General features: G+C 41.1%; 1 protein-coding gene across 4 annotated transcripts in view; it reads right to left on the bottom strand.

Annotated features, from left to right (window-relative positions):
* XPO1 (exportin 1) overlaps window positions 1-22,169 on the bottom strand; it is a 44,831-nt gene that overhangs the window by 6,827 nt on the left and 15,835 nt on the right. For all 4 annotated transcript variants that reach the window (XM_048517681.1, XM_048517689.1, XM_048517671.1 and 1 more), the window contains exons 5-17: window positions 11,136-11,197; window positions 11,001-11,045; window positions 10,732-10,913; window positions 10,392-10,440; window positions 10,138-10,257; window positions 9,923-10,051; window positions 6,659-6,817; window positions 5,752-5,949; window positions 4,996-5,134; window positions 3,243-3,424; window positions 2,235-2,391; window positions 1,317-1,480; window positions 616-750 (exon numbers count right to left, since the gene is read on the bottom strand). In XM_048517681.1, coding sequence (XP_048373638.1) covers window positions 616-750; window positions 1,317-1,480; window positions 2,235-2,391; window positions 3,243-3,424; window positions 4,996-5,134; window positions 5,752-5,949; window positions 6,659-6,817; window positions 9,923-10,051; window positions 10,138-10,257; window positions 10,392-10,440; window positions 10,732-10,913; window positions 11,001-11,045; window positions 11,136-11,197 — 1,721 coding nt within the window. The remainder of the gene's footprint in view (window positions 1-615; window positions 751-1,316; window positions 1,481-2,234; window positions 2,392-3,242; window positions 3,425-4,995; window positions 5,135-5,751; window positions 5,950-6,658; window positions 6,818-9,922; window positions 10,052-10,137; window positions 10,258-10,391; window positions 10,441-10,731; window positions 10,914-11,000; window positions 11,046-11,135; window positions 11,198-22,169) is intronic.

Here is a 22,169-nt window from a genome sequence, read left to right as displayed (position 1 = left end):
GTTAGGTCTGTATCCATCACTACCTCTAGCAGCAAATTCTGCATTTTAACCTCTCATTCAGTAGCGAACTATTTCCTATTTGTCCGTCTTCAATCTACTGTCCATCAACTTCACTGGATGACCCCAAGTTCTAATATTTTGGAAGAGGGAGAAGATTCTCCTTGTCCACTCTCTCTACCCTTATATAATTTTATAAAACCCATATCATATCCCCCCTCAGTCATCTCTTTCTAAACAGAGAAGTTCAGACTCTTCCACCCTTCCTCATGGGAAAAGTTTTCCAAATCCCTAATCATCTTGGTTGCCCTATTCTGCACTTTTTCTAGCATTGAAGTCTTCTTTTTGAGATATGGTATCCAGAACTGCACACAGTGTTTCAAATGAGGTTGCACCACAGACCTATAGATGGGCATTATAATATTGGTTGTCTGGATCAAACCCTTGTCTTTCTGAATCCGAAGAGCTGTCTAGGTGAGTTCCAGTGCATGCCCCCTAAAACAGCTCCCGAAAAAACCACGAAGACCAAGATCTCCCAGAATCAGCCCATGTGCCATGTTGAAGTTATTTCCTACACAATGCAACAATGCTTGCAAAAAAAATGTAGAATCTCCTTACTTTTGTGGCCTGTTGAATTATGCTGTCCCATACTTGATTCGGGAGTAACATGTATTTCTCTATCAAATGCTCCTGTACTGTTTGGTCAGTCTGTGCCCCAATCATATATCCAACTGCTTCATAGAAAGTATGTACCTAGTAACAAATATAGCAGAACAAATAGTTGAACAACCTGAAAATTCAGGAATAGTCCTAGTAACTGTACTTTCAAATTCAAATGGTTCGAAAAATAAATGGTCTCAGCCGTGATTTTCTGCTCAAGTAAATAGTCCTTCAGTATCATGTGTAGCCTGTTTGGAGCTCAAGAATTAATAGGCTGAATTCAATCTTAGTATTTGTTTTTACCTTAACATGAATTCATACTAGCCAGTCTGAGAGTCACATTTTCCCCATTTGTGCATATTGCCACCATTACTGCATAAACACAATTATTCCCCATTCATAATACTAGCTGGATTCAATTTACTATTTTTAGCATCCTATGGGTAACAGTAATAACACATTCTAAAGAATATGACATATACAGTTAACTAACAATGAATGGAGGACTAATAACTGTAACTAAAGCAGGAATGCTTGCAACTACTTTGTATCCCTCCCCACCACTATCATATGTCCCACTGCCATACACTTCACACAAAGTTTCCTTGATCACCCTTTATTATGCAACAACAAGTATTAAACAGCAGAATTTCACATACCTGCTGAGGCTGAAGATCACAGATAATCGTATTAATGTTGTTCAGGATCTCATCAATGAATGGCATAACTTCTCCCACCTGGACCTGGACAAAGTGTCGGCGGCATTTCTGCGCTATTTTAATGAAAGTATCACAAGCCATGTCCTGGACACCATCGTGGGTTTCTAAGAGGTCCAAATTGTGAAGAATATGAATTTCTCACTCCCCCATTTTTCTGAGCTGATATTGCATGCACAAACTACATTACTATGTCTTGTGTTTCTTGGGTTTTTTAATGGACTAGAATCATAGAGTTGGAAGAGACCAGAAGGGCCATCAAGTCCAACCCCCTGCAATGTAGAAACACACAATCAAAGCACTCCCGACATGTTCATCCAGCCTCTGTTTAAAAAGCGCCAAAGGAGACTCCATAACACTCAGAGGCAGTGAATTCCACTGTCGAACAATCCTGACGGTCAGGAAGCTCTTCCTAATGTTTAGGTAGAATCTCTTTTCCTTCACTTTGAATCCATTACTCTGTGCCTAGTCTCTGAGGCAGCAGAAAACAAGTTTGCTCCCTCTTCGACATGACATCCCTTCAAATATTTAAACATGTCTATCATGTCACCCCATCTTCTCTTCTCCAGACTAAACATCCTCAGCTCCCTAAGCCTCTCTTCGTAGGGCATGGACTCTAGACCTTTTACTACAGAAAAGGAGCAGTATAGAGCAAACTTTAGAGAACTTGCCTATTTCCCTTTCCTAAGTAGCATATTTCACCAGCCACAGATCACACCATCAGGACAGGGAAATGTATATCAGTACAGAATAACTTACTGTTTCCCAAAGTCCAAGTTATTTCAAAATGAATAAATATTTCAATGTAAGCCACAAGGAAAAATTAGGGTACTAAGAAAAACTAATAAAACTTCAAATTACCGTGCATGAATTCAAACAACTTGTTGACCACAGTCTTCAGAAATTTCCAGTGGGCTCTCAAAAATCGTGGATATTGCCCTACTATGTACATTATATTGGATGCGATAATAGCTTTGTTATCTTTCCCACGTTTCTGTTCACAGAGTCCCAGAAGATCCTACAAATGAAAATGTTTGAGCAACAATGTGGGAGATTCCATGTTTAGTATAATAAAAACTGTTCACATTGCTATGCTACACTGTGAACCTAATATTTACAAGTATTCCTTTTACTAGCTAAGTGGAAAAACTCAATACGATACAGTGAATAGTGTACAAACACTGTCTGTTCTTCTCATCAAAACATTTCGTGTTTAGCACAAACCATATGATTATAATTAACATAGCAATATGTGTACAGCGCTTTACAAACAAGATACAGAAAAGGTACTAGTCCTGAGCCAAGAATCTGACCTAACTTCTCTAATGATTGTTGGACTGAACTTTATTTTCCCCTCATACTATTCAGTAAGCATTGACTTTTGCCGCTCTACCATTTTCAATTCACAACAGTGATTTAATTATTTCATCTCCCTGAAACCCTTATACATCTATTTGTTTACTTAGCTATTTCAATTTTTATACTACTTTTTTAAGAATTCAGAACTGTTTACAGCAATGTTCAATCACACCAATTAAAACAAATACAAAAATGGGATATTGAATATCCAATAAAATTCTGTGTAGTCTTATAAAAAGACGAAGTACATGAAGCCAATATAATCCCAATGTTAAAACCATAGGACATCAAATATTACACTATCCACAAGCCAATTATGCCTTGCAACAGACATTATGACCCACAAGCATACTAGAATAATACTACCTTACAGAATTTCTGGCCATGTATAAGCTTCACATATCCAGCTACTGCCACTTGCTTCAAAACTGCCTACTGAGCCTTCATCTTTCCTGAAGGATTGGATTGTTTCCTAGAAAGCCGAGGAAACAGTCCTCTACCCAACCATACCTTTATTACTGTTACAAGAAATCTTTTCTCATCTTCTTCATGCATTGCTCCACTAATTGAGCCTATAGCCCAACAGAGAGTGTTTAGGTTTTTCCATGACCACTCAGTACCATTTACTTGATTGTGAAGTTTCTCTGTCATTATTCGTTCAGTATCTGCATAATCCAGATGGGTGAGGTAAACTGGAAGAATAAGGATGTACAAACTTGGGTTATTCCTTTGAAGAGAGGGATTCGGTTTTAGGGTAAATACAGAGTGGGCATCTCAAACCACTCCTCTAGGTGTCCTGAAGCTGTCTGGCTGGGAGGATACACATAAGCATTCATTGTGACTAGATTCTAATAAGATCAGTAAATGATTCTCTCACATTTGTCAAGCTTTTGTATCCATTGGTTTCCCACCTTTTTTGACACTTGGGACAACTAACAAAACACCTTACTATGATTAACAAAAAATACTACTAATGTAACTATAGTTTTTTCAACATGGAATGTACTTCAGACATCACAATATTATTATAGCCTGTATACCTTTTGATAGCTGGTCTTGCATAAATATGCATAGAGTGAAACCTCAAAAATGAAACTGTCAGCTGATACCAGGAGCCTGCAGGATGTTAAGTTCTGCAGGGCCTGTAAGACAGAGACCTTCCAACAGGCCTTTGGTTGAGACCACTCTGTGAGTTAACTGTTTAGTTGGCCTCCCACACCTAATTATACTTGGTATTATGATACCATCCGGAACATCACACACATTTTCTATCTAGTGCACTGGCGCACCCCCTCCTTCTCTCCCCTACACTGATCTGCAAGAGAAACTAATTACACCACTATTACAAGTTAAAACAACTCAAGTAAAAAGAAGCAACTTTCCTTATTCTTATCAGATAAGGACCCAGACTCTACCGGTGCTGTTGCTAAATTTCTTTCACTGGCACTAAAAACGAAGGCTTGCCAAAAACTGGAACAAAATGGCTGAGCTGTAAAACTATTAATTCCCCTTTTATAATTTATTGATTTTTACTGTTCAACAAAACTTTAATTAATTTTGTATGCCAATAAAGGTATCTGAATTCTGAGATATTGAATATCATAGCAGAGAGATTTGGGAGTTTTGTAGTGGCTATCTTTATTAGATTAAAATGACTGACTGATGTTGACTAATGTATGTTTTTATCTTTGTATTTTTATTGGTTGTTTGCCGCTCTGAGCCCCACTTCTAGTGAGGGTGGTACATGAATTTAATAAAATAAATAAAGCCTAAATGGCAGGCCAGCACTATCACTGTTCTGCGGGTCCAGGAAAAAGGCTGAGTGTTTAAGGTATGTGGTGGAGTTGTGGTCATCATTTGAGGTAGTGTTCTGGATCACTCAGACTATGCAGCAAAGGCTCATATTCTCAAGCCGTAATAGAATTCCAACACCTGCATTCAATCCAATGGAACAACAAGTAAATAAATATAAACATGGAAAAATTAGCCTGAATCTGAATACTTAAGACCACCTAATATTCCTCTGCATTAGTGCCCCTCCTTTGCTGGGGTACTGCAGAATCAAGGAGTGATTATGGAAAGAGCCCTGTTGTCTGTTACTATACACTTCTTCAATAGGTGGGACTTCAAGAAGGTTTTTCCCTGCATTCTAGCAAGCAGAAGATTCATAACAGTAAATTAAAAGATGGTTTTTTAAAAAATATATAGTGTGAAATACAGAACTCAAGCCTGATAATTGCCACAAACAGTAAAGTGAACATACCTAGTGTTTCCCTCATGTTCTTGTATAAGTTGATTGAATCCGTATCTTTCATGAATTCCCGGACAACTTCCCCTTGGTCATTTTCCACGACTAGCACTTCTTCTGGCTTTGCCATACGGCTAACCATCAACAACCGAACCTATAGTTAAGAAAAATACCACATTAGTGTTGTGGTACAAGCAAGACATTTCTAAATCTTTACATGGATGTTTCACAGCAAAGCTAGGTTTTTCATAACCTAAGGCAGGCAAGTGTGCATGTGAAATCATCACTGAAAACATTGATTTATGTGAAGAAACACACAGCAAACAAAGAAAACTCCTGTTTTCAATGTGGAATATTGAAACGAGGGCATGACTACAGGATGTTGTTAGACTGAACTTATAAAGCACTGATAATGGATTTTATTGCAATATGTATGATCAATATGCATTGTCCAGAATAGTCATGATCAGTATTAAGCTCCTCCCAAGAGAAATAAGAAATGCTCCACTCACCACTACCTCCCTCTAGAAGTGAAAGACATTTCTACCCATGTAGGAGTTCCACCATACCCTGCATCATTCCAGCCCCTTCCCAAAAGGTGGCTTTGGCGGAAAGAGGCACGAAACACCAGTTTTGCGAGTGCAGCTCTGCACATGTTTCTCTTGAAACAACCAACTTCTATAAATTACTAGAATTCTTATGATTTTTGATGCTACTCTTGCTAAGAGCAGGAAACCCATGACTACTAACAAGTCAGAAGATTCCTATTACCTTGGACAGAACAGGTAGATAAAGTTGTCTCCTGGGAGGAACATCAAAATGCTGAGTCCCCGAAAGTAAAGGAGAAGCAGACGTTGAAAATGGACTCTCTCTATATAGTTCAGCAGCCAGGTGATTCCAGTACTCCAAGCAAATCTTGAAGATTTCGGTTTCCTCAACTTCAGAAACCAGAAGCATGTAATGAAGAGCCTAAAGGAAATGTATATAAAGCTTGATTACGGAATCAACATTTAATCACTTCTTTCTGCTTGAAACATCTTAAAGTACATGAAGAGATAACTTAGTCTGCTCAATCTAAATTTAATTCAATCTAAACTTATTTCTCAATAAAACCTGCAAGATAGAGGATCCAAAAATCAGAAATTAGTGTGCGTACAAAAATAGGTAAGCGGTGAACAGTTCTACTTTATAAACCCGTGAATGTGGAATTCATCCCACATTGCATCTCAGGGTTGGGTTGCACGTTTATTCATTTACTTCATTTATCCTCTGCCTTCCAACAGAGTGCCTTACATTGTTCTCCTCCTCTCCATTTTATCCTCACAACCCTGCGAGTTAGCTTAGGCTGAGACCATGTGACTGGCCCAAGGTCACCCAGGCAGCTTCCAGGTCAGAACTGGGCTTTGAACCTGGGACTCCAAGATCCTAGTTTGACACTGCATCATACAGGTTCACCACATATTACAGAACTGCTACATACAACCCACATATCTTATGTGTCGGATATTTGAATACAAACTTCACCATGTGTCCTTAAAGTACTCAGTTGATCATTAATAGTAATTTTTAGAATGCCATCAGAAATATTAACTTTAGGTCTTTAGGGAGACACAAGGAGATTTGTCTTCAAAACACCTGTTATAGATGGAACAAAAATCAAAAAGGAAATAAGACTTACTTCCATCAATGTCTCCCTCAGATTTAAACGCTTTTCTATAAGCTGACCATGCTCTTTTAGAAAAGTACAGAGAAACAAACTGAGATTCTGAATGAAGTTCTGCTCATCATCTTTCCCATTTGAGTATGCAAGTCGAATGTTGGTATTCAAAGGAAGCATCTAGAAAGAATGCAAGACCCATTATAATCTAGAAAAACGAGCCCTTAATTACTGCATTATTTTATCATCATTTTGTATATTTGTTATTCTGAACCACAACCTCAAAAACACAATTCAGTAGCAATATATGTACCATGTCCCCTACTCTGGAACTCTTGTTAGAACACTACTGAAAATGGTATCTATACACAGGACCAAAGCTGTCCATTAGTGTGTAGCACATGGAAACTAAAGGTAGTAAAACAGCCAGAACATGATTCAAATGAAACAAAAGTTATGGCCAAAATCCAGTTTTATAATCCATGTAAACAGAGCAGAAGGAGAGTAACACTCATCCCCCCCCCCCCCCCCCGCAACAGTTAAGATTGTTCATATAATGACAAATATATTCCAGGCAACTGCTTCAGGGATAGTTTTATCTTTACCATGGTTTGCTTTTCTCTGGATTACAGAAAAATAGTTCCACTGAAATCAATGGGACTTGAGTATAAACAATTTTAATGAATTTTTGCAGAATTTAGCTTACTGTACATAGTATGCATGCTTAAATGGCTGACATGTAGTAAATTTACATATGAGGAATGAATATCAAACACCACAAAACTGAACGCTAATAAGTTCTTGCCTGAATCTGAACATAAGGAATCCAGAATTAAAACATTCTCTCTCAGGCAATTCTAAATATATTAGCCAACCCCTGAAGCATCTAAGAACCAAATGTTTTTCTGGTCACCTCATTCCAGACCCAGTGGTCTCATCCTGGCAACAGAAATCTGAAATTGCCTATCCAGTGCCACCTGTTGATGCTAGTCTTCTACACTAATTAGTTTAGTGTAGACCAGTGGTTCCCAAATCTTCATCCCCCACTCACATACCCCTTGGAAACCCATTTCCTTAAAATTATGCCCCCATATTAGGCAGTGGTCCGCCCACTCTTAAAAAGACCGCTGTTAGATCCTAGTGATCCGGCCAATTACCGCCCCGTTTCGAATCTTTCGTTTCTGGGGAAGGTAATCGAGAGAGTGGTGTTGGAGCAGCTTCAAGGTTTTCTGGAGGACGCATCGGCTTTTGATCCCTTCCAGTCCGGTTTCCGTGCTGGGCATGGGACGGAGACCGTTCTCGTCGCTGTCACAGATACGCTCCGTATGCAGCTTGACCGAGGCGGATCGGCGCTGCTGGTATTATTGGATCTTACCGCAGCGTTTGATGTGGCCGACCACGATCTTTTGACCCACCGCCTGGCCGCTTCCGGGGTGCGGGGCACTGTCCTTCAATGGATTGCCTCGTTTCTCCGGGACCGGAGTCAGCAAGTGTGGTGCGGGGACCAGGCCTCCCGACGGTGCCCACTTCATTGTGGGGTACCTCAGGGAGCTTGCTGTCCCCGCTGTTGTTTAATATCTACATGCCTCCCCTTGCTCTGCTGGTACAGAGCTTTGGGCTTGGGTGCCATCAATACGCTGATGACACTCCAGCTCATTCTGTCGATGGAGGGGAGCTGTCACCGCCTCTGCAGCCTCTACAGCATTGTTTGGAGGCAGTCGCTGGTTGGTTGCAGCCGTGCAGGTTAAAGCTAAATCCAACGAAGACGGAGATCTCTCTGGCTAGGGCCGGGGATGAGGGATTTCCAGCCGCCGGTGTGGGAGGGGGTCTCATTGGCACCGACCCCCCTCTGTCCGCAGAAGCCTGGGGTCCACCTGGATTCGCCTCTTTCAATGGAGACCCAGGTGGCTCCAGGTAACCCGGGTTGCTTTTTTCCATCTTCGACAAGCCCGGCGGCTGGCCCCTTCCTCTCCCAGGCGGACCTGGCCACTGTAATCCATGCAACGGTCACCTCCAGGTTAGACTATTGCAACTCGGGCTTCTACGCTGGCCTTCCCTTGGCGGCTGATCCGGGAAATTGAAACTGGTCCAGCATGCAGCGGCACGCCTGCTCACCGGGAGGTGCCTTCAGAGACCATATCATGCCCGTGTTGCATCGCTTGCACTGGCTCCCAGTTGAGTTCCTCGATTGTCTTCAAGGTGTTGGTGTTAACCTTTAAGGCCTTTACGTCTGGGACCTTCATACCTGAGAGACCGTCCTGGCCCCATATGTCCCATCGCCGGTCTCTGCTCGCAGAGGCTAATCTACTCGTGGTCCCCGCCCCATCTATGATGTGGCTGGCCTCCACTAGGGCCAGGGCATTCACGGCCCTGGCCCCTGCCTGGTGGAATGCTCTCCCTCCATCTGTCCGGGCCCTGCAGGACCTCAATGAATTCCGCAGGGCCTGTAAGACCGAGTTATTCCGTCGGGCCTTTGGAGAGTCCAGCCACTGATAGGGTGCCAGAAACAGCTAAACCCGCTGTTCCCTTTTGTAGGAGTTTTACTAGCTGGATGCCATCTTTTAATCTAATTGATATAGAAATCGAATGCTGCTTTTAAACTGTTTTAATATTTTAATGTCTGACATATTTATTGTCTTATTGTTGTTGTGCACCGCCCTGAGCCCTCCGGGGGAGGGCGGTATAAAAGTAAAATAATAAATAAATAAAAATAAATAAATATTAGCAAACCCATTATGTAATTTTTTTTACATACCCCCAAATACTCTGGTGTGCACCCCAGGTTGGGAACCACTAGTGTAAACTACAGACAGACTCATTACCTAGAAGTGCTGACCGTGAATACACAGGGTTTTATTGAAGGGGACTAGTTTCTACCTTTGGAAAGCTGACATTTCTGAAATGAAGAAGAGGAGGAGGAGGAGTTTGGATTTATATCTTCCCTTTCTCTCCTGTAGGAGACTGATAGGGGCTTACAATCTCCTTGCCCTTCCCCTCTCACAACAAACACCCTGTGAGGTAGGTGGGGCTGAGAGAGCTCCAAGAAGCTGTGACTAGCCCAAGGTCACCCAGCTGGCGTGTGTGGTAATTACTGGTAATTGGCTTAAAGAGAGAATTCTCATTCATCTATTCAAATCCAGTTACTGAGAGAAGAAAACAAGGTCAAAGGAGAAGTGATCAACCTGTTCACTCAATGGGATACAACAAAAAATAGAAGGGAATGAAACTGGATATTAGTTTAGCAAATGAATAGGATGAATCTGTGCTGCACCAGTTCAGAGTTACCTGTTTTAACTGCATCATGGTCAAGGTAAAGAGTGTGACAAACTGTTCCTCGTACTGGCTTACACTGACACCAGCAATTTCTGTGAGGCACTTCAAAGAGACATTTCGGAACATGGGGACATTTAAGAACTGTAACGAAAATACATACAACTGTTAGCTGCAATAAAATTCCCTCATTAGCTACCGAAGATCTTTCATTTAGAACAAATGCTTACTTTGTATATTAGTGTGCTGATCAGCTTGGTCTCAAAAATGTAACCAAGTGGAATCCAGTTAAGGAATCGTAGCAAAGTTTCCAAAGTCGCATGAACAAGGGGTGCATTTTGTGAATTTTCCTGTAAACAAAGTCACATATAAGCAAATCTGTCTTTTATTATTATTATTTATTACATTTAATAGACCGCCCTACCCCCGAAGGGCTCAGGTAGAGAGAAAAAAATTCATAGCGGTTTTAGGTGCATCAGCTTACCATCACAAACTGACACAGCTGAAATATCTGTGAGAATTCATTGCACATGCTGTAAAAAAAGAAGAGGAGAAATTCAGCCTCCATGTTTAGCATGTCATACCGTAACTTGACATTGTTCACCAATCAAATCACAAAGCAAAAGCAGGAAAATGCAAAGTACATATACTTTTGCAAACAGGATTTTATGTAGGAAACTTTAAAACAGTGTCACTTCTACACCACAAGGTTTAGAGCCTATGAACCAAGTACGAGTGGCAGTCATAGGAATACAGGCAACGGTTAACCACCAATTTAAACTAGAAGGTAGAATAAATTGCACACTATGTAAACAGTTACTTGCCTGTCTTTCAAATGTTTGGCTTTCACTTGAGTTATCTGTCCACTGGAGAAGTCAAAGACCTCTTCGCTTAGCAGTTTTAAGATTACCATGTTGTTCTGGCAAAGACTCTCACTTGTCCTGCTGGCCCCTACTATATCACTGATGAACGTTGGCCAATGTTTTGGCCACTCCTGTTTTAGTATCTGAAAGGCAGGAACATCCCATGTGATAACTGCAGCTTTCTCTCTCCACTAAGCTTCTGCTATGGAAGTATTTTAATTGAACCTTACCTGGACAAGAATCATATTCAGTTTCCCAATATATACTTTTTCTTTCTAGAGGAGGGTGAAAAAATTGGGTTAGTTAAGTCTTCACTTAATTTTTTTAGAGAAACCCACAAGCCAAATCCCTGAAGTCTCACTCACTTCCACACATGATGGGTCTGATGAAGTCTTGATAATTAAGCCAACGACATACTTTTTGATACCTATAAGACATTAAATTACTCATTACGTACACATTTAAAAGTGCAGAAAACTAACACATTACTATATCCTGTTTTCTTAAAAATAAAATGAAGCCAAGCCAGAGTGCCATCTATGTAGTACAAGAACAAGACTGGCTCAGTCAGCTGAAGCACCTACTAAACAAATTGAAGTGGCATTGGTGAAGTTAAAGCAAAATCTGATGTAGAACACTTTCACTTCATTTATATCCCTCCTTTCTCATCCAACGTGGGACCCAAAGCAGATTACACCACTTGCCTCTCCTCCATTTTTATTCTCACAGATCCTATCTGACACTTACTGCTACACTGCAAAAGCGTTCTCTACTGAGCAATACAGATATATATATCAAATTAAGAAAAATTCCAGGTGCAGATAATTCTGGAGCTATGCCAGGTATTTTAACACTTTCAATCTAAGATGGAACACGGAGAAAAAAGAATAGAAAGCATATTCTTGGAAGTTTACCCTTTCATACTTGTATGAATGTTTTCTACCAACAGGGGCACTGAGTTTAAAAGGGCACTTTTCTACTTAAAGAAAAAGTCAGACTTCAAGATCTTGTTCTATGTCCTTGCATATGTACAATGTGCTGAACTGAAGTCCATAATTTCAAAAACTGTCCCCCCAAATGGCTCAACAGAATGCTGCAGAGCAAAACGCACATGAACTGCATGATCAAAGGATTAGTTTTATTCAAAATAAACATATTTTGCTTTTACATATAAAAATGCCCAAAATGGCATCCTAGCAAGCAGTAATAGATTTATTTAGTTATACCACATGCTAACACACACTAACTAGGAAATCTTCGCAATCAAAATTGAAACCTGGTTTTAATCTTTGCAAAATAGTACATCTTGATCTTCTCATTAGAACTTCTCATTAGAACTGTTTTTACCACTCCAGGCAAGATCACTTGGAAAAAGGCCTACGAACGCCACAGGGTAATACAGCTGTGCAAATAATAAGTAATTAAAACACACACAGGGCATGTTATGCCTGTCCCAAAACTTCTAGTTTAAACTGTGAAAACAACATTACTGTAGTGAAGGAGAAGGCAATTGCTGCTCAACTGCTGTCCCTCTAACAAAAGAATGATTGCAGGACAGTGTTCCACCCCACCACACATCAACTGTTGGCACAAACGTGGACATTGCAGAGACTGAATGCTGCTTGTCATTCATTTTCTTTGATGCTTTTTTCAACATATACTTTACTGCCATTAAACTCTCAAGTTTTTTTTCTTTGGGTCTTCCACACATCATCTCCATGAGACTTTTTACATCATACTTCCCACCAGATCATATATTCCCTTCACTTCCTTCCTTCAAATCAATGTCTCCTTTATCATGCACTATTTGAACCCAAGCCTTTCACAGTATTAAGCTTAGCCTACATGTATTTCTACTCATCACCTTTTCCATTCTTCCCCGTTCATTATGGCCTGGTATCCACACCAATTTTCCTGCTCTCCAAGATTTATTCTTAGCTCCTACAACCAGGTTGCTCCTGCCTGCCCCTCAGACCTGAAGCCTCTTCATTTCAAGTTTCTGATTCCCCATCTATGCCATACTGAACATAGGCTAGATTTCATATACTAGATTTCAAATACCTTTCTCATTTGAAGTTTATCAGTCATGCCCCCTAGCCCCAAAAGTAAACAAGGGTCTATGCCCGTGGTGGCAAACCTTTGGCACTCCAGATGTTATGGACTACAATTCCAATCAGCCCCTGCCAGCATGGCCAGTGTGCTGTGTTTTAATGGGGTGGGGTTTATTTTATATAGAGCCAAATTAATTAATATTTAACTGATTTTAGTCCTTGGTTTTATTGTGCTCTATTTATGTCTGTTGTTCACCGCCCTGAGCCCTTCGGGGGAGGGCGGTATATAAATTTAATAAATAAATAAATAAAGGTTCGCCACCACTGGTCTATGCTCACTTGCATGATGGCATGTCTTGTTCTACTGTAGGCCAAACAACACTGCAAACACAGAGTTAGTCACCAATGCTCTTTCAAGCAGACGTAAGTTCATCTCTGGCCCTCCCTTTACCTGTTTTAATACTATCATCCCAGCCATAAGCAACAAACTTTTTCCAAATTAATCTGAATCAGCAATTTATTAAACATCTTGAACAAAGCACATACTGCTATGACTGCCAAACTTTTCTATATTGGTATCCATTTAACCACCATGTCTTTCCTGCAACAACCTTGAGAATTGCACGTTGGTAATATGCCATTCTTCTCCTGCCAAATTCTTCATGAAAGTGCTGAAGGCAAATCTATGGAAAACTTAGGGTAAGGGAGGGTAAATATTTGAAGCTGCCTCATACTCAGTTTACCTCAGTGTTAATGACTCCAGATGATGACAGCTCTCCGGTGTCTGCTATCTCAGACGCTTTTTAACTGAAAAACCCAGCTTCAAAAGCTGGTGTATTCTGTGACCAATAGTTTCAGTTTTTCCCTCTCTTCTAGCAATAATTCATGTCATAGAAGAGATTATCCTCCTTTTAGTTTAAGGAAAATTTAAGAGTAGATAACCATCTTAATAAAATTTGCACATCATGAATACCCAACTTGCTGGGGGTAAAATGTAGACAAGTGTGGAAAGCAATGGCAAACATAGTTTGCCCTAGTAAATGTTATAATGTGATATCACCCTGTGGGTCAGTAATGACATAGTGCTTAAAGAAGAAGAGTTTGGATTTTTACCCCACCTTCCTCTCTTGCACGGAAACTCAAGGTGGTTTACAAGCTCCTTTCCCTTCTGCTCCCCACAACAGACACCTTGTGAGGTAAATGGGGCTGAGGGAGTTCTGAGAGAACTGTGACTATCCCAAGGTCACCCAGCAGGAATGCAGGAGTGCTGAAACACATCTGGTTCACCAGATAAGTCTCCGCCCCTCAGGTGGAGTGGGGAATCAAACTCCGTTCTCCAGATTAGAATCTACCTGCTCTTAACCACTACACTTTTGCAACTTCATACCTGTGTCTAGCTGGAAAAAAGAGAGTAGTATATTCAGAGTACATTTTTCCCTTCTAGTTCCCTAAGATAGGCTTGGCTCTCGATGCTGCAAGTGCCAATAAGCAGACATTCTAATAAGCAGCTTCTGATGCAGAATCTGAACCGAGAATTGTGAAGCAGAATACGTACACATATGTATACATCTGATTCACATTTTATACCTTCCCTGCACAAGATCGATCTATCAACTGGTTACAATTTAGAAGATTAGTTTAAGGTTTCACTCTAGCAAGAATATGATCTTGCTCAAGTTGTAGAATATGCATAGAGGAGAAAATCCATGCTTTGAAACAATGTAAACTGCCTGGCATGATTAACTAGCTTCTATTGACCTTACCACTGAAACGTAATACGTCATGAGCAAACTTAACAAATCATTATATGTCATTTTCAAGCACGTCAAAAATGTAATGTTATCGTTACATTGGAACACCCCCCCCCCAAGCATAAGGAAGTTGTGAAATGTATCCTGATTGTGTCAAGCATTTAAGTATGGATTTGTGTTTAAAAAATAACTAAATTTCAATGAGTAATCAGAAAAATCACACAGTAGATAATGCTGGTGCTCATGATGGCAACTTAGCAAAAATGCAAATGTGACAATAATAGACTGAACTAAAAAGTGATTGAAGGTAGCTTGATTAGGTGATTGAGGGTAGTCCTAATTAGTTCTTGAGCCTATATTACACGTGTCTTTTAAAGGATGTGGTACAACACCATTTAGGGGTCTCCTGGGATTTATGAACGGTGTAGTTTAAGCTCTCCTCCTTTTTCTCTTCTTCCAAATCTAAATTGCACCAATGTGGTATCTTTTGTTGCAACTGTTGAGTTACATCTAGCAGACACACTGAAATTGTTTGGGGACAGATAACATTTAAAGATGCCCCAAGTGATGTTTCTGTAACCCACTACAACACTGTAACCTACTCAGATTCTTTGCTGGCAAAATTTCTCAGATAACCATTCAGATACCCTACCCTCCCTTGCATGCCACCCCTCACTCCCTCCCATCCCTCCACTAGGGTGGGTGAGCCTTGTCCAGATGCTGGGGCCCCTCCCCCTCCCTCCCTTGCATGCCACCCCTCACTCACTCCCTCCCCTCAGGTGGGTGAGCCATGTCCAGATGCTGGGACCCCTCCCCTCCTCCCTCCCCCTGCTAGGGTGAGTGGGCCAGGCCCAGATGCTGGGCCCCCTTCCCTTCCCTGCATGCCACCCCTCACTTACTCCGCTCCCTTTCATGCCACCCCTCCCCTTCCCTCCGCTAGGGTGGGTGGGCCAGGTCCCCTCCCTATATATGTAGTGTATTAGTGTATTTGGCCACCATTGTGACCCTTGCTATATATTGTGTATATAATGTTGTACACCGCCCAGAGCCCCCCGGGGATTGGGCGGTTTATAAATTCAAATAAATAAATAATAAATAAATGTAGACATATAGCCTTCTGGTTGACCTTGGAAACTCCTGAATTGGGTCAGAAGTATTTGCCTGTCAATGTTATATGCATTATTTTGACCTTGTTTCTTTGACTGAATCAGAGAGGTTTCCTGTAGTTGTGAAAGCCACTATCTGTACACTTGACTGCACTAGACCTCCTGGTTGGTTAAGGCCTGCCAGAAGTTGTTAAGAACCCCACTGGCTCAGATAACTAACCCCCTGCTAGCACAGGTCCATTTCCCAAGGAAATTAAGAGAGTCTATTATATTTTGAAAAACACTTCACTTGAAAAAGATTCGTTTTGCAATTTTTGGATTAGTGTCAGTTCTGCTGTTTTTAAGTAAGGACATAAACCAGGGTGGTGGAAGAGTAATTTCCAGTACTGCTTGACCATTTGGGAGGATAGATGCTACTGCTGAGCAGATGAGAAGTAAAACTCTCAAGATGACCTTTTGTGAAGTAGGCCGACTATGTACTGGCGATTTGACTGCTACCAGAAACAGGACACAGCAGGACACAATGAATGAACTCGATAAGTCAAATGACCACCACAAGGATAGTTGTTCTCTAACAATGGAAAACAAATTCGTAGAACACACCTGTCAAACTATCAGCTCTGTTTAGCAGCAATCTGCAGATTTAAGGCATTAGTGACTGCAAGTATAAATAATGGAGTAGCTGCCATTACAACCAAGACAAGTAATTCTGCTTGCACCACTACATCAAATTGGACTGAATCAATCAATCACTCCGAATGCAGCATTACCTGCCACACAAAACAGCCATTCCCAAATACTTGGGGAAGGGGGTTAAGAGGAAGAGATACTGCTTTCAAAGTAAGTCACTGAGGATAAGAATGATGAATACCTCCAACTCAATTTTCAGGTCTCAGCTATACTACTGGGTAGATCACAGAAGTTTCAGCTTATTTTGGATCATCTATTCTGCTGTCCATAGAGAGGGTCAGGAGCCGGACGAGAACACTGAAGCTCTGCCCTGACCACTTGAAACTGTTCTCAATCAGTATGCCATTACTCTTCCTGATTTCTTCAGATGTGATCCTTATACTCTAATTGTATTTTTGCAGCCTTAAATTTAAAAGTATGATCCTCAGGAGGAATTCTGGGTTGTACCTCTTGACATTACAAACACTTCTGAGGACATATATCAAGCTGGTAAAAATGTGACAAATTTGCACACTGACCAGATAAGGAACTTTATGCTTAAATTCAAAGTTATTTAACAATTGCTGCTGAAGACTTTCAGCTTGCACATGAATACTGTTTGAAATGAGTTTTATTTCTTTTTCTGCTACCAGCTGATTAAAAAACAAAATAGAACAATAAATGCCTATACTTCATCTACAGTGTGATACTATAAAAACTACTTATTTAAAACATCTCTGCAATCATTTTAATCAAGGAAATGCCACCAAAAGTGAATTTAAAAGCTATACAAGTTATAAACAACCATAACCTTTATGGACCCAGATTCTCAAAGTCTGATTTTCTCAAAGTTACATGTAATGCAATCATTGCACAGAGGTAATTCTAACCACAGACTTGGAAAGGATTCAAACAACAACATTTATCCAATTACAGTTTTTTTTCATGCATCCCATTTGACCAGCAAAGAAAGATTACAGAACATGCTATAGTAAGGCTGGAACAGTGCATTGTCTGGCACAGGTTTCTTAGATAGCATGACAAACAGAAAAGAAAATAATCCAAGTCTATTTTAACAGTGTACTGCATTTAAACATATAAAACCATTTAAGAGACCCAAGAAACTAAAGGTCTGTGTTATTAACATTGTCAAAGTAGAAATGACTGCTTCTTGTACAATTGTTGCCTTGCTGCAAAGACAAGGTACAGAAGGAATTTCTTCTCACGCTCACTGCACCTGACTTCTTTTGGCCTTGCATAAAAAGTGAAATTGAAAGTGTTTTATTTTTAACTTATCTGAGGTCACAAACTCTGCACTGTAGAAAGCATCAGTCCAGGGCCAAGTGTCCCAGCACATGATATGCCCATCCTTGTGTGGTCTGTAGGGCTACTCGTTGTAAGGCTTCCAATCAACACTTGCTCCTACTCCCTACCAATCCCAGCCATCTTCATGCTAGTCACAAATTTCACAAAACTCAGGCAGGTTTAAGAATCTTTCACCCCACTCCTCACAAAAGGCACCTGCCACCTACCCCCACTGTATGGAATGTGATCCTACATCTTCACCAATTAATAGAAAGGAGTCATTGAAACACCTGCTGTTATCCACGTAGAATTCCAGCCCTACCTGGCACCCCACAGGTGGCAATACAACATCATGTTCCAACATTATAGAGTACTTCATAGTAGCATAAGCATACAATAACAGCCAGTCAGTGGTGTGACCTAAATAATTTTCCCCAACTGCCTGGAACTCGATCTCTATCCCTACCTCCACATCCCCAAAAGCTACTTATTCTGTAACCTGTTTAATGGTTGCTGAAACTTTAATCTCTTAAACAGTTAAGGCCTTAACTCTGCAATCCACCTCTTTTATTCTTTACCCCACATCTGTTTGAACAGCTCTGTGACACACACACACACACACACACAGGTAAGCTGCAGCACAGCAGCCAAAGCTCTGCTCACAACCGAAGTTTGATCCCAACAAAAAGTCAGTTTCAGATAGCCAAATCAAGGTTCCATCCTTCCAAGGTTGGTAAAATAAGTACTCAGCTTGCTGGGAGTAAACTGTAGATAACTGGGGAAGTCAATGGCAAACCACCCTATAAACACAGTTTATAGTAAACATGTGATGTCACTCCATGGGTCAGTAATGACCCAGTACTTGCGCAAGCGAACTACCTTTAGAATCATGGAGTTGGAGTAGACTTCAAGGGCCATCAATCCAACTCCTTGCAATGCAGGAACAGACAATCAAAGCACTCCTGACAGATGGCCATCCAGCCTCTCTTTAAAAATCTCCAAAGAAAACCTCTGTTGTATTGTGTTATTAGTTAAATCCTTTTTCAATATTATTTCAGTATTAAGTCTAAGTCCAAGCTAAAATAGCAGTAACATGTGTAAACAATGAAGATGGCTCATCTCCCTATCATGTTCTTGTCCTCTCCTATTTGAAACCCTCACTGCAGCCCTTGATGCAAGTACTCGGTGAAAGGTGTTAACTAATGTCAAATGCATTCATGTCTCAAACCCCTGTCCCAAGTTGTCACTATATCTCTGAAGTTATCCTTCAAACTATGCCTTCCAAACTCAGGTGCAATAATGCACCAAATAAATTTTCAGGACGTCAGCCCACTACAGTCCAGTTGTAGATTCACCCCACACTGGCATATGTTTTTGTAAGAGTTTGATGCTTCTGAGTGTTTCACTGAAGCTGTGCCTGCTAAGCTATAGCATGCATATTGTTTACCCAATAAAGAGATTTTGCCTCCACCAAGTTGTCTTATAAAAAGTACTGCCTTGCATAGCCAATCAGTACAACAGATACCAACGGGATTCTGATATCATTTCACAGCAACTGGTTATAACAGGTAGCTTGGACATTTGATCTCTAAGTTGCCTGGCACTTTTTACTATGCTGCACTGCACACCGGTAGATGGTCCATTCATTAGAAAAAATACTAAAGCTTTAATATACAGCTTAACCTTCACTAGTAGTGTCCAATCAACTCAGTTTAGCCATTACTAGTGTTACCATTAGATGGCAGTGGTTCTCACACACATTCTGAACTGTTCAGGTCTTACCATCCTTGAATTGATCTCTATGGTCACTTGCCAGAAAAAGTAATCTTCTCTACAATCACCTTCACTGCACTCCTTGACAAAGCAATAGTGGAAGTTCACGTGGGAAACAGCTACCCAGAACTGTGATTTTTAAAATTTCTGATTTGCTCTCTTGGGTCATAAAATAAGCATGTGCTCAAAGCACAGGGGTTTTGCATAACTTAAACATAAATAAGCCAATACCTATAAACCAAACTTGGAAGTTTCAGAATACTTTTTATTTGCTTTTGAACCCAAGGGATGCTTTTGTCCAATAAGGTTCCTGATTGACTACTGGAGATCTGACAAAGCAGAATTTTAATATGTTGCTTTGTTAGCATTTGCCACCAGGGCACAAGAGTTACACTGTTTCTGAAGTTAAGCTGTGGCAATCATTTTGTGGCTGGCTCTTCCTCCTGTGGCAGCTATTCTGTGACAGCTGTGCCCTGTCAGAATTCCAAATGTGCCCACAGGATCAAAAAGGTTGGGGATTTCGGGCCTTAGCAAGAATGTCATTAGACCTAGTTTTAATATAAACTTGTGGACAATCAGTATGATAATAGGGTGGATGCTCATGTATTGTATCTTGGTTTCAAAATGTTTCTCAGCCATAGACTTTGAGGAATATAAGCCAAGAGACAGTTATGAGGACAAAGCTATTAAATGTTCACGTTTTCAGTACGCTAACTCCCATCGTCAGATGCAAGGACTCTCGGTGGCACCTCATTTTTCCTCTCCCACTATTTTATGTTTCCCTTCTCTGAAAATCCCAACAGCCTCATCCCATTTTCTGCTTCCATCTCTTCTTCCCACCTACCAGCTGACACGCCTTTACCCTCCCCCGCCCACTTCATCAGCTTGCCCTTCTCCAGCAACCAACCCTGGGAAACATCTAGGCCAGTGGTGGCGAACCTATGGCACTCCAGATGTTCATGGACTACAATTGGCCATGATGGCAGGGGCTGATGGGAATTGTAGTCCATGAACATCTGGAGTGCCACAGATTCGCCACCATGGATCTAGGCAATTCCTGCTGGGCCTGGTTATGCAGTGGTGATTCTGCATGGACTTGCAGGGTGTCAACTTATTTTCTCCTGTTTCCCACTCCCATACCATTTATTTAAGTATTCACAGTTTTGGAGAACGAGATATACTGAGAATTAGATGTACTGACAAGCAGGGACTTGCAAGCACTGCCAGTTGGGAATGTGTGTGTGGGCAGCAGGGGTCAGCCATACACTCCCACACCTCACCCCACCCCTCTCCTTCAGCTGGGGGGGAGAGCAGAGACCAGTTCCTGCTCCTTCTCCCCATCCCCCCCTGCACCTCCCTGCCTCTGAGAAACAGTTGTTTCTCAGAACCTGGGAAAATTCTGTAGTTTACAGAACTACTTATGAGAACTACTTCTTTGCCCATGGCCCTAATCCACAGATTTAAAGGTTCACAGATGGGAGTAACACTGGACTATTAGAATATGATGTGCGCCTTCTGGAACATTCAATGAATAACATTGCAAATAGTAACCTAGAGCAGGGATCCCCAAACTACAGCCCACAAGCCCCATCTGGCCCACTACAAGATTTTATCCAACCCTCGACCCTCAGTAGAATGTACAGGTAGTGTGAGGGGAGCCCCGGAACCACTGCGGTTACATTACTGGAGAACCTGGATGTGGAAAGCCCAGCAAGTGAATAGAGGACAAGTAGCTTGAGCAAGCTCACTCTGAGTCTAGGACTTGGCTTGGTTCCCAGCCCTGTACAGGCTCGCTGTACAGCCCTTTCTTCTCCTCTCTCCAATATGTCCACACGGGTGGTCAGCAGGAAGGAGCTCAACTCCAACCGGACTGGGCAAATGAAATCAACAGGAAAGGTTTAAAAAGGGTTTATAAACAAGGTAAGAGGATAGTTTCAGATGTTGGGATGGGTTAAGTGGGCATTTTTACAAAACAATGGCTTCTCCTTTGGCACGCTTAATTATGTTTAAACAAACATCCATACAGATTTAAGATGACACTTTTAATAAAAAATTCTCTCCTGATTATGACTTTTGAGCCCTGCCACTTAACGGAGAACCAGCAGAATCTATAGGATCTTATTTGGAATGGACATTCTCTATTGTAATTTTCTTATTTCTATTTTCCCCCAAATTTTTGTTTCACCGGAAAGGAAAAATGCTCAATTTTAAGTGTCACATTTCTCTTTTCTTCTGAATCATAGCTGATTACAAAAAAGTTCTTAGTAAAATGATCCTAGTCAATCACAGATACTGGCAAAACATTAGGGGGGAAAACTACCAGATTATGGGCACGTAGCCCAAAAAACCCACAACAGCCATTCCAGTAAAAATTACTAACTCATTTAAATTTTATTATTCATTTATTTTATAAAACTGATCTTTTAAGTCCATGAATATTTTTAAAATATATGATGAGGCCCTCGCACATTTGGACACCCTAGAGCAGTGGTGGCGAACCTTTGGCACTCCAGATGTTATGGACTACAATTCCCATCAGCCCCTGCCAGCATGGCCAATTGGCCATGCTGGCAGGGGCTGATGGGAATTGTAGTCCATAACATCTGGAGTGTCAAAGGTTCGCCGCCACGGCCCTAGAGCCTTCACTTAACAACTCCTTGGCACCATAGTGTTGTTCCTCCTCACCTCCATACCAAGTAAGGCTTTCATTCTTTTCATTAGGAGTTCCGCTAGGTCAGTGGTTC

Source organism: Sphaerodactylus townsendi, linkage group LG01 (genome assembly GCF_021028975.2).
Source record: "Sphaerodactylus townsendi isolate TG3544 linkage group LG01, MPM_Stown_v2.3, whole genome shotgun sequence".
NCBI lineage: Eukaryota > Metazoa > Chordata > Lepidosauria > Squamata > Sphaerodactylidae > Sphaerodactylus > Sphaerodactylus townsendi.
The sequence above is the reverse complement of the archived record's forward strand: the minus strand, read 5'-3'. Positions and strand labels throughout refer to the sequence as shown.